This window comes from Sceloporus occidentalis, unplaced genomic scaffold, assembly GCF_023333645.1.
Source record: "Sceloporus occidentalis isolate IW3139 unplaced genomic scaffold, rSceOcc1.0.p SCAF_3, whole genome shotgun sequence".
In the NCBI taxonomy this organism is placed as follows: Eukaryota; Metazoa; Chordata; class Lepidosauria; order Squamata; family Phrynosomatidae; genus Sceloporus; species Sceloporus occidentalis.
The window spans coordinates 205,680,121-205,693,751 of record NW_028316983.1 but is presented as its reverse complement, the minus strand read 5'-3'; the positions used below and the strand labels follow the sequence as shown (position 1 = coordinate 205,693,751).

Below are 13,631 nucleotides of genomic sequence, written 5' to 3'. Positions count from 1 at the left end.
ACTTACATTTCTGGGAATTAGAATTGCACATCTCTGTAACATCCATATCCAGTAGAGGGTTGCTGTTGTTACTATACAGTTAGTCAGCAAGGTGCCCAATGCATAAGACCAATGTGCATCAGTTCCAATGTGCATCTCATTGGTCCCAATGCACATCAGGCACTCCAGCCTCTGTCTCATTGTGCATCTTCACAATTCAGCTACATAGCTAGGTATACATAAGGTTATATAACATACCAGGTTATAAAGGATTCAGCAATAGTATAGTAATTCCTTCTAGAAGACTCTTCCATAGGAGCTTGTCAGTTGCCAAAAGGTTGGCTGAATATGTTTTGCTTGGGAGGATCCAACCTTCCCTTCTTTGGGAAGGGATTTCTCAGCCTAGGAGCAATCAAGAAAAATACTTCTAACTGAGGCCCGATTTAGATGGGCCTTTGCGCCACCCCTGTCATGTGCTAGGGGTTGGCTGATGACGCACCATCCATACCGGCCTCAGCACGTGACGGGGGCAATCAAAATGGCAGCACCCTATACACACGGCCACTGCCATTTTGATGTGACGGACGCATAGCGTCCGCACGTCCCGTCGCTCTTGCAACGTCATGAGTGTGCCATTTGTGCACTCGGGCGTCGCAAGTGCAACGCAAAACAACCCACTTTTTGCAAGTTCTTTTTCTGCCGTCGGGAAGTCTCACCGTTTGGCAGCTGAGGCTTCCCACTGGCGGAAATGGAGGCAGCGGCAGACCGCCCTTTTTGGGCTGTCTGTATCCTGCCTAAGATATTGATAGCTATGAATACCAGTATTTGGGACATGTTATGTAAGTCACACATGTAGGACAGAGCTTGATTTTACAAAGGATAGTTTGCTTTGTGGACAGATTTATTTATTTAGAATGTTACAAATCAAACTCTGTTAACTTCAAGAATCAGAAACTGGAATTCAAAAATACTTACCCACAAGCATGATTCTTTGTATATCCCCTTAAAATCTTCAGATATAGCAACAAGCATGGGGGATTTTCTTCTGAACATTTTGCATTACACACAATAATCATTGCACCTGGAAGTGTATTTTGTGTTGAGGTGTCTGTTCTGCACACAGACTGTGGTAAACAAAGGGCCTGTACAGACAGGCCAAAATAAAGCTGTTTCGGGTCACTTTGGAAGTATGTTGTTTAAATGACGCATCTTAAGAGGCCAGAAGCTACGCCAAAGTTGCACTCCAGTCATTCGGACTGGAACGTGGCTTTGGTGTAGCTTCCGGCCTCTTAGGACACATGCCTCATTTAAACAGCATACCTCCAAAGTGACCCGAAGCAGCTTTATTTTGGCCTGTCTGTACGGGTCCAAAGACACCCTATCCAATTATACTCTTTTATGCATAGTGTATTCCTTGGATGTGGGGGCATCTCCAGGAAGGGATAGGATCCTGAAATAGGCACCATCTTTCTCTCCCACTACCTAATCCATGGGTGAGTTGAACAAATCCTGGAACAGGTCACATTGGACTGGTGGGGAATCACATTTATTGCTTCAGCCTCACATGTGATCTGAGATAGAAGAGAAGTTAGAAGGAGTTGCTGGTTTCTTCTTTGTAAATGGTCTTTATTGTTGTGTCATTCTTCTGTAATGCCAGTGTTGGAATTACTATCCCAGACCACATATCTGTATGATGCAGTGGCAAATATGTTACAACAACAATCCTACATCAGTCTGGTGGGATGTAAAGCTCTGCCAGACATAGCTCTTCTTTCTCCCTGTCTCCCCCAATGTACAAACTATTCATCTGTCACCAGATGCCTCCCATGTGCATGTAAAAGCCAGCATCTGGCTGTTTCTGCAGCAGGATGCATAAAGATGACATCATCCTCTCAGAGGTCCAGGAAGATGCCTTCTTTTTCATGGTTCTGGCTGAAGAAACAGCAAGATGATGCCTTGCCTTCCCTCCATCACTCAGTGGCTATAGGAAGGTAGTATGGGCAGGGGATCATTGATCATGGAGGTCCTGGATGCCTCCTTTCATAACACTCATATGGTTCTATCCAGATGCAGTGAGCCAACAGGATGTAGTGGTTTGAGCACTAGACTATGTCTCTGGGGATCAAGGTTCAATTTCCTGCTCAGCCATGGAAATTTCCTGGGTGACCTTGGGTGAATCATACACTCTCAGCTGCAGAAAACTCCATGATAGGTTCATCTGAGAGTCGCCATATGTCAGAAATTACTGGAAGGCACACAACACACAAACACATTGACATGAATACCATATGTTACTAACAGGATTCTGACTACTTTATGTTAACAACTCCATATCAGGATTTATGCAAGCTCACTTATGGAACCGATGATTTATAAATGGTTTCTGGGAAGGGGTATACCAGAAAATAAAGTAAATTTTGAAAGAGGAAAAAGGTTGAAGGAAGGAACTGAGATAAATTATTTCATGTTACCTGAAATTTCATATGTAATACAATAACATGTTTTCTTTGGGGGAATTGTTTGCTGCCCACCTAGGAATCTGCAGCATTCAATGCTGTAAATGCCTTGCAGTCTGTTTATGGGATAAGATACCGATATGGCCCAGCCTCCAGCACTTTGTGTAAGTTGCAACAAGCTAGTTTTTTTCTTCTTGGTTCTGATGCAATATGGCATGCAAAACCTAGCAATGAGAACTTTGTTCAACCTGATATGACTAGAGTCAAGATAAATGACATTATGACTGCTGATATTTTTACTATGGCCAAAATAGATGAACTATTTATCATGTTTTGCCAAAAGTGCTCCCTCAAACAATGAAAGGCTTTAATTGTTACAGATATTAAATGCCACAGAAATGGATAGAGAAGGGGATGCAAGTCTGAGGACATTTTAGCCAGGTAGAAACAGCTCTCCCAGCATAAATCTTTATTGACAGCAGCTGGAATTAAATTGAAACCCCTCTGTAGCATAGTAGGATGCATCTGTCTCTTCCCTCCCCACACCTATATAGAACTTGTAGCCTTGCAAATCTTGTTTTTCTCTGGTATCTCTAGAGAGCAGAATGTTTAGCTTCTTATGATATTTTCACATACATCATTTAAAACTTATTTTCCTCCTCTTCCAGATGTGAGTTCCGGCAGTTCTATGGACTGGGCTTACAAAAATGGTATTCCATATGCATTTGCATTTGAGCTACGTGACACAGGTCATTTTGGATTTTTGCTGCCTGAGACCCTAATCAAGCCAACTTGTACAGAAACCATGCTGGCTGTCAAAAATATAACCCTGCACCTACTAAAGAAATGCCATTAGGGATGCTACAGTAAAAGGCCAAATGTGTTAAATTTTCCATTATTATTATTATTATTGTTATTGCAAATGTTTATTACATAGGCATTTTCATGTCCATCAGATTTAGAATGTGATATGTTCTGCTAAAGGTGATGTTCATTCTACATGTTGATTTGTTGAAGAATGTGATATTTATGCTGGGCTGTATGTATTCTGGTATTATCCAAGAAAATAAATCAATGGAGTTTGTTAGTATCTTGGTTGGCAATGCCTGGTGAAATTGTGGGAGTTGTGGGGTGAGAGCAAGCAGGCAGGAACAATGCAAGATTTCCAGTGCTAAAGAAAGGCAAGGCTTCAGTGTCACAAATAAGATTTTCCCTCAGCTCTTTGACTAGTAAAAACAGAATAAATTATGCAAAATAAACATGTCAATTCTAGTTTACATAATTTATACAGGCCATGGGCATCAACTTGGCTTAAAGAAGAAAGAATCTGGGTTGTCTTAGTACAGAATATGGATTTTTAAATTTCAAAATATTCACAGCCATATGGATTTTTAAATTTCAAAATATTCACAGCCCTTGATACATTACAAATGTGTGGAATGCAAATTAAATAATTTCTCTTTGAGGATAATAAAGCTCTTCCATTTTCCATCTCTAGAGTCAGTATCATTAGCTTTAATGGCAATAGAATGAACTACTAATTGTGCAGAAAAATTACTGGTAGGATCCATAGACAAAATTCACAGGAAGAAAGACACTGGAAACAGAGGGAAAACATGTGTGCCCCTGCTGTTGTGCATCATTATGTGTTAGCACCAAGGACAAAGGGTTTAAAGTGAATATGGGAATTAACTTCATAAATCCTGACCCAATAAATCACTGTTTGTAATAATAAAAGAGAATGTGTGTTTGTGTGTGTGCCCATGATATCTCCAAGACCATGAAACGTAAAGGAATGAAACTTGATATAAATACTAAAGCAACTCTAGAGGTGTTCCTTATACCCAAATACCCTGAAAGCACCAAATCTGATCTGAGAATCTAAGCAGCGTCAGGCTGGATTAATACTTGGATGGGGGACCACCAAGGAATATCAGGTGCTTTAGTTCATATTTTAGAGGAAGGAAATGTAAAAAAAAAAACCTTCTGATTTTTCCTTGTCTTATGAAATTCATGCGTTTGCCATAGGTTGACAGGCACCTGCAAGGCACATATGCAGACAGAAGTATGTATCTTAATTGTTATTTTAAGGGGTTCATTAATTTTAGGTAATTAAAATGTTGTACAGTTGTCCCTCCAGATTCATGGGGGATCTGTGCCGCCACCACCCCGCAAATCAGAAAACTACAAATATTCAAGCCCCCATTGCAAATAATTGCGGCACACTCCTTTGTGTGGCCCCATGCATACATCATTGGTGCACACAATGTTTTGTCCCTCCAGGCTTCCCATCTGCATAAATTCAAGACCAGGAACGGGAAGTCAGTGAATCCAGAGGGATGACTTTAGTCTGCAGTATCATCTTCAGTCACTAGATGGAAGATGCCCATAACCTGCTCTACCCAAAGAGAAATTTCTAGTCAGGCTTTTCTCTAGGAAACTTTAAACAACCCTAAGAGGTATTTCCCTCTTCAGGGTCCCAAACATTGGGGGGGGAAAGAGAGAAGAGCCTGCTGTATATAGGATGAATAGAAGAAAGCACTGAGCAGTCCTAAGGAATTACTGAGGTGGAAGGAGAGAAAGACAAGGGACAGAAACAAAAAAAGACAAAGAGTGGGGGAGAAAAGTGAAAGAACGAGAAGAAGCACAGGGACAGTGTGGGGATTAATGGATCTCTTTATTTATTTGTTTTATTAAAGAATTTTCAAACTGCCCTATATGAACAGATTTCAGGGCAAGATACAACCAGTAAAATCACCTTAAAGCAATCTTTAAACGTTATAATGCTTTAAAACTATTTAAATAATAACAGTTTAACAATTCAAGCTAAAACAAATCCTGCAAGCTGATAGTAAATGATGATCTCACTAGGTTTCAAATGCTCAGGTGAAACTGGCTATTTCTGTCTACCACTTGTGTGGCTGGGTATTTCTTTTAATAGCCTATATTTTCTTGCCTTGAGTCCCATATTGGGAGAAAGGCAAGATAAAAATTGAGTAATATATTGTGTCCCAGTTGTAGGGGATTAACGTTAACTGTCATTAGGTGCCAATGCCTAAGAAGATGTCTCAGTATTGTGATGTTGTAGACTTCTCCTTTATATCTGGCAATTAAATAAGGCACACTCCTGTTACGTTGTAATATGAACCCACCTGCCCACAATCCTGTTCATAGGTAAGCAAGTGCTTGTGTATTTCTATGCGGATTAATCTCTGTATTTTAAAATAACAACAGGTTAGAACATTGTATTAAGGCATGGGTGGGCAGGCAACTGCAAACATGGCAGGGGCCATTTTTCCTTCCTATGCTCGCCTGGCAGGCCCAGCAGAACATTTCAGCACACCCAAAGTGACATGATGTCACTTCCAGCTACCATTTTGGCCATTTTTTTTATTTTTGGTTTGTTTTGAGGAGGTGATAGAGTTCAAAGTAGCAAACTGTTTAGGCAGTTTCAGGAGGTTTGGGGCAGTTTGAGCAAAAAACTACCCCAAAATCAGTCTGAAAAAAAAAATTAAAAAATATTGAGGGGCTTCTAGGGTGTCCCATGGGCCACCTTTCGGGATTTTAAAAGCTGCAAGAAGTCAGTGGGCTGCACTTTGTCCATGCCTATATTAAGGGTACCAAATGAAACATTCAAAGGGCACATTCACACTCCCCTTTTTGTACTGAAGAGATCTGGATCTCCTCTGTGACACAATACCAGGTCGCTGTTCCCACTACATTTACCACAGTCGACTCTCCTCAAAGCATTTAAACACAGCTTGATGTTCACATTGGCACCAGATTGTTCCAAAAAGGAGGTGCCTCATTTCCTGGAATGATCTCACGGGAGTCATATCAATCTGGTAGCGCTATCACACTATCAAAGATCTGGATCATTGCAGCACCAAAAAAAGACACGGTAAGGGACCTGGTGCCAAATGCACCAGCTTAGAAGGGTTTTTTCGTCCACCCATACGTCCCCCCGCAAACTGCACCGAATGCAGTCGGGGCAATATGAATGCCACAAAAATAACCCAGATTCAATATAGCGACTGTAAGTTTGGTAAGAGATAGACAGTGGATAGATGTATAAGAATTACGTGGATGAAAATAGGTGTTATAAAGTTATGAGATAATTAATATAGATATGGGCAGTTTTAAGTTATAAGAAGTTCATGAATGGAATAGGAGAAGTAGAATATTAGGAGCACAAATCATAGTAGTAGAGTGAAAGGAGTAATAATTAGGATGTCAATATGAATACAAAGAAAGAATGAATAGTAGTGAATATGGTAGTATGTATGAATTGGAATTTTTTTATGTGGGAAAGGAAAGAATGAAGTGATAGAGAGATGGAAGATAAGGAAAGATATGAAGATGAAGAGAGTAAGGTATGTAGAAGAGGGTATGTGTACGAAGAGGAGGGAAGTACAAGTGTAAGAAGATCTAAGAAGATGGGGAGGAAAGGGAAAGAGAGAAGGAAATGAGAGGGGTGATAGAAAATGAATGAAAGGGAGATAGTGAGATGAGGAGGTGAGGTATAGGAAGGGAGTGAGGGAGGAGTGGAGATGAGTTGGGGAAGATAGGATAGAGATGGAGGGATTAAGGAGAGATTAAGAAATAAAGTGTTAGGTAATTTAAGGGGAATGTAAGTTGAACAATGAGTGTGATAGATATTATAAGATATAATAGACATAATAGAGTAATCAATAGCTTTGTTATGTTTGATAGTAGAGATGTTATAATTGTTGTATGTTTTATATTTGTTGGTATTTTATTGTGAAAATAATAATAAAACGTTTAATAATAATAATAATAATAATAATAAATGCAATACCCAAAGGAAGGAAGGAAGGAAGGAAAATAACCTAGGCTCCACGCCATGTGAATTCAGCCACAATGTGAAGGGCATTATTTAGCTTTTAATGCTATTAATTTAATGTTGATTTTAAATATTCTGGTTCTTGTTCCTATGTGATAAAAATTGCTTATTCATGCAGATTAGTTCTTGCTCTTGATGTCACACATCATCCATATTTTTGAAAAAAAGGAAAATACTGCGTATCTGACACCTCTGGGAATCTGAACTGCCAGAAACACCCAGAGACTTATAATTCATCTCAACTCAACAGATACAAGCCTTTTGACTCTCTCACTTCACAAATAACATTATGCAGTCATGGATAATGAGAAAGAAAAGCTCTGCCTTTAAACAGTTGCATTCTTTTACCTTAATCTTCTTGGTTCCAAAGGCTAGAATTATAAGGCAAGATGAATGATTGACATCTGAGTCAACAAAGAATGCCATCATTTATCATTTAGCTATGACATGGAAATTTCAGAGATTTCATAGTATATTATAAACAAGAGATAAGGACTTGGACCCAAAGTTATGCCTAAGGCATTTTTCTTTAAATGCCCTAGAACATTTCCACTGGTCTTCTCATTACAATCCAGTGGTTCCTCCTCATCACTGTTTAGAGCCAAGGGATTCCCCAGAAGAATGTGTGATGGAGTGGAACAGCTGCAGTAAGAGGAGAAACCAAGAAGGACTGTTCACACAACTCCCACCTGTGGGAGTAGGTGCCCTCTGCTTGCATTGCAGTTGGTCTCTAACCCATGACTCAACTGAAAAGCATACATTTCAAGTGATCCTTGTTTCCTATCTTATTGTAAAAATGATTCCACTTTTCTGCCACTCTAGCTTTACAAAGTTCCAGCTGCTCAAAACCTTGTCTTTAAGCTGCCTCTCAACCTTGGGGAAGTTGGAGAGAATGCTCTCATTTTAATACATGCATCTGAGGAAGCAGACTGAAGTCTACGAAAGCTGATCCTGCCAAACTTCTTTATTTCAGTTAGTCCCAGAGGTGCTACAAGATCTCTCTACATACTGATTCTACAGACTAACATGGCTACATCTTGGAATTCTCTTATTTTAAGTCAGAGGGGTGGTTCTCACTTGCTATTTACAACAATTTAAAATACACCGGTTCTGTTAAATCCGATTCAAAATAACACAGGTGTTATCCCACGTTCCAAATCGCTTTTTTCTTCGTTCTCATGTACCAACTGAATCGCTGTAAATGATCCACTTTCGTTCCTATTCAAGAATGAATCGGTGTATATATAACCCAGTTTTAGCTTTATTTCATTCGCACTCGCCTTTTCCAGCTGTCAATCAAAGCGACGTCATCATGATGTCACATTAATTTGGAGTAACATACACCGATGTAGCCTGTACCTGCGTTCCCACTACCTGGCCATTTTTAATTCATTATAAATTTTGCGGTGGTTTTTTTAAAAAGAGCCGATCAGGAGGCGCTTATTCGTCCTCCTCTGTGTCTCCCCATATTAACTGCCATAACTCAGTGCTAGGGAATTCTGGGAATGGTAGTTTATTATGGCACCAGCACTCTCTGGCAGAGGAGGATAAATGTCTCACAAACACAACAAACACAACCATCCCATAGTTCCTCTGTAAAGAGCCTCGGTTCCGCAAATTCGCTTTGGCCGCCCCATGGGGAGAGAATCTTTGGGGAAGATTGCTCCTTGGGCTGTCTTGGGAACCATCCCATAGTTCCTCTGGAAAGAGCCTCGGTTCCCCAGATTCGCTTTGGCCGCCCCATGGGAAGAGAATCTTTGGGGAAGATTGCTCCCTGGGCTGTCTTGGGAGCCAGCCCATAGTTCCTCTGGAAAGAGCCTCGGTTCCCCAGATTCGCTTTGGCCGCCCCATGGGGAGAGAATCTTTGGGGAAGATTGCTCCCTGCGCTGTCTTGGGAGCCATCCCATAGTTCCTCTGGAAAGAGCCTCGGTTCCCCAGATTCGCTTTGGCCGCCCCATGGGGAGAGAATCTTTGGGAAAGATTGCTCCCTGGGCTGTCTTGGGAGCCATCCCATAGTTCCTCTGGAAAGAGCCTCGGTTCCGCAAATTCGCTTTGGCCGCCCCATGGGGAGAGAATCTTTGGGGAAGATTGCACCCAGGGCTGTCTTGGGAGCCAGCCCATAGTTCCTCTGGAAAGAGCCTATGGGAAAGTGTGTGTGTTTGCCAAATCGGATCAAGGAGGAGAAGGCAGTGGGTTTAAGTGGGTAGAGACTCTGGATCCAAACCCAGGGTTGGAAAATGGGATCAAGGAGGAGAAGGCAGTGGGTTTAAGTGGCATAGAGACACAAGACAGAAAAAGGGAAAAGAGAACGATCCGAGAGGCAAGAGGCTGCAGACCTAAGAGAGAGGAGAGAGTGAAAGCCGAATAAAGCAAGAGCAAGAGACGTCCAGGATAGAAAGGCGGACACAATACAAAAGAGGAGAGGGCAGAAGTCTCCAGGGATAGAGATAAAGTGGAATACACACACACACACACACACACACATATATCCAGGGTTTCCTATGTCTCCCCAGATTCCGTTTGGGAAAGAGAGAAGGAAAGGCTCTATTTCCCCCCAGATCACTGTGCATCCAGCCTTTCTCTGTTACAAATGGTGTTCAGTGGTTCTCCTCAAACAGAGGGGAGGTTGCAATCCACCGGGGGGGGGGGGGGGAGTCTATGCAAATGGAAGAAAATGGCGCTGGCGATGCAGAAAGAGACCAAAGAGGGTGACACCCCAGGCCAGCCCATCACGCTCCGCTCCTCCCATCCAGTTAACCCAATTTCAGAGGCTGATCGTTCCTATTTACATACTCCGATCCCTGTCGCGAATCAAGGAAAAAATGTAGGTTCGACCCTTCTATTTTTTTAACCTGCGTTAAATGACGATAACATGGATCAAATAAAAACCCGCTTTACAATTCGATTTTAGGTGGGAACGATTGCAGGTTACTCTAGAACTGTTCTAGAGTTAATTCGGTTTCCAATAGGAACGCCTCACCTTGGATTCGATTTGAATCCCAGCGTATCAGCCAGTGGGAATCTCCCCAGAGTTAGATAAATATCATTATCCACCACAGATAAATTTCATTATCCACCATCCTGATGTCCTTAGATATAGGGTGGGACATTACATTTTAAAAATATTTTTAATAAAATGTGTTCCTAGCCATGGCTAGGGAACACATTTGTAGTTGCTATATTGGCTAGTGGCCAGAGCTCTACAAATCAGTTCATTGGGAACACTGTGTAGCTTAAATGGATGAGAAATAAGTCCCATTAAGTCACTGAGTACAGAAAGGCTCTTTTGTCCATGCCAACAGAGGAAAGCTAAAATATGTCTTCAACTGATTTTGGTCTACAAGACCAGTACTACACTACTTAATTTTTCCCAGGCAGAATTGAAAGTTAGAATCAAGGTCCTAAGGAGAAACTTTAAGATGATATGGGAACTTGCTCTCTTTGGCAAAAGCAGTTTGTGCCTTCTAGTATTTGTCAATAAATGAGCAGTTGCTTTCTGCAGTTGTTGAAGCATACAAGTTATCTTCAATGGCAGTCATGTTTATGTAGAAATGCTCCATGTAAAAAACCAGGAGTTATTTCCCAAATGCAATCTCAGCCAGGCAGCAGTTTCTTGGTCAAGATTTCTCAAGCAGTGATGAGTAAAATCTCACCTTCCATGTGTTGTTAGACTGCAGCTCCTATTGTCCCCTGCCATAGGCTGTGCTGGGCAGGGTTGATGGGAGCTGCAATATAACACCTGAAGGGCTACTTCTATGTTTTAGGATCAACGATATGGGGCAGAGGAGGTAGAAGTCTTTCTCTCTACATTGTCAACAACTACATATTAAACAGCACATTATGGTTGCAAAAGCAGATATGCATGGCAGACCTCTTTTGTCTGAGCAGTGGTGCATAACAGATGAAGCAGTTCTTTTGTGACCCTCAGCTTAGATGCTATATGTTGACATATTATAGACATGTAGGTTGCTAGACTTAACTCTATGCTTTTGTCAAATGACAAACTCTGGTCAAGCAGCTGTTATTGAATGCTATGTGAGAATGCTCTATCCCAATTGAATTCAGAATCAAAAGTTTCATGCTATCACCAACATTTGTAAGCCGTGATCATGCATAGCAGCAGTTTCCCTAGAAGTGTTCTAATATGGCTAAAAATGGATACGCTTAGGTGAGCAAAGAACACTCTATTGTTGTACATTTTTAATTGGCACTGATATTGTCTCTTTTATAAAGCACTTCAAGGGGCAAGAGGAGCTGTGGGTCTACATATGCTTTATTTCCAACCATTTCTTCCTGCTTAAACAGAAACCTTTAATTCCAGTTTCTGGAAAGTCGCAGCCTACTAGAAAAACAATAATAATTCTCAGCAGAGGATAGCAACATTTTTTTCCAGAAGGCTGATGAATCTTTGGACCAGAAAGTCTATTCCTTATTCTTCTTGACTGACAGGAATTGAGCAGCCAGGCAGAACAATCCAGCTGTCTTCACACTGTAGTCCCTTGCAAAGTATTTCCCCTGGGTAGAATATGCAAAGTCACCTATTGGAGGAGTTGTCCCTCCATTAAGACATTAGAGACTTTACTGATGAATAATGTAGTAAATTGGTAACTGAAAAAAAATCCCACTGAGGCATAATGAGTGGCCCTTGCACATGGCAACAGAAGCTCTTTATGTGTGCAACATTCACAATGCTATGCATACCTCTCATGTACTCAGTTAAAGTATAAAACTCTGTGGTGAGTGAGTGTATGCATGGGTGTGTGCATGTATACACAAGTATACACATGAGTATACACACACATTTACTATCCTGTTCTATATCCAAGATTAATAAAATCAATGAAAAATTATAACAATAATTTTAAAAGACTAAATATTACTTAATCAATTAAGAAACAGATAATTTATAATTCATTTAAAGAATATAAAATAGTGCAACGATAGCACATGTGCAACCTGGATAACATAAAGACTTTAATAAAAAGCCAAATTTTGATTTGGCTTCAAAATGATATCAACATTGATGGTAATTGGGTCTCCAGAGGGAGGGCATTCCATAACTGGAGTGTCTCTACAGAGAAGGCTTTGTCCCATGTCCCTCTATAATGACTTACCCTATTGATGGGATGCAGAGGAAGTCCCCACCAATAGATCTCAATTCTCAGGCAAGTATATATAGGGAGAGGCACACGTGACTTACATTAAGAAAAACAGTGCTTAAACAATCCTTTCCCAGCTGGTGCTCTTAAAATGATTTTTATTACAATTCAAATAAGTATTAGCATGAATGGTCAGGCATTATGGTAGTTGGACTTGCAAACATTTAGGAAGATAAACTATTCAGGGAAAGGCAGGTTTGGTCAATTTTGTCTACATTATATACCAGTGCATTTTAGTATATAGATTTTTCCCTAGTGAGTACTCTACCTATTGGTTTGATTGCTGAATTAGTGGTTTTTATTATTATTTAAGCAAAAATGAAGAAAACATTATAATAACTCCTAAACAGGAATGAATAAAACATCATGATTACTAAGCAAGAATGAATGAACCCTTATTATGGTTACTAAGCAGGAATTCACTTTGTGTCTCAAGGAAAGAGACACGTTGTCAGGTTTAAATGTTAATCATAGATTATTATATTCTTAGGTGTGTACAAAGAAAGCTGCATTTAATTATAAGAAGGATAAATAAACACTCCTTGCTAATATTTCAATACAACCATGTGTTTTTATGCCAGTTCTACTTAATGACATATTAACTAAAATATTGTTTACAATTAGGACAGATGAGGCAATGAACTCTTTTATTCATAAATAAAAATAATAAAAATGAGGAAAGCTGCTGCAGGCATAATTTTCTACAGGTTGAATTGTTACTAAATGTGGCAAACAATTTCTGAGAATCATTATCAATTATGATTGTCATATTATTAGGATTTTAGAAAATGATGTACCCAACACCAACACAGCACTGTCTAAAAATAATGGTTTGGATTTAAAAGCTGAAAATGTGCTGCTCCTTTGCTACAGCTTGGGAAACAGTGGGGGGCTGAACTCCAACTCCCAGAATCCCCCAGCCAACATGGCCTGTGGCAGTGCAAGATGGAGTATTCTGGGAACTAGTAGTCTAAACAAATTTCTTCTCATTGATGAGCTACCTTCATATTCTAGGCCTTTTAATGTAAAGACAAGCCACAGTTTGTGTTTGCAATTTACATTTCACATTTATGTTTCTCCAGAAATTAAAAAAAAAAAGTCTCAGCCACATGCATAGCTCTCTCAGCTCATGTATATAAGGTAAAGAGAGGTGAGAGAATGAGGGCAAAGTGA

The 13,631-nt window shown here is 40.3% G+C and overlaps 1 protein-coding gene across 1 annotated transcript in view; it reads left to right on the top strand.

Annotated features, from left to right (window-relative positions):
- LOC149317398 (carboxypeptidase A6-like) overlaps window positions 1-3,865 on the top strand; it is a 54,384-nt gene extending 50,519 nt beyond the window's left edge. Inside the window, exons 10-11 of the mRNA XM_089518896.1 lie at window positions 2,515-2,599; window positions 3,104-3,865. Coding sequence (XP_089375022.1) covers window positions 2,515-2,599; window positions 3,104-3,291 — 273 coding nt within the window. The 3' untranslated portion in view covers window positions 3,292-3,865. The remainder of the gene's footprint in view (window positions 1-2,514; window positions 2,600-3,103) is intronic.
- Window positions 3,866-13,631: the final 9,766 nt, after the last annotated feature.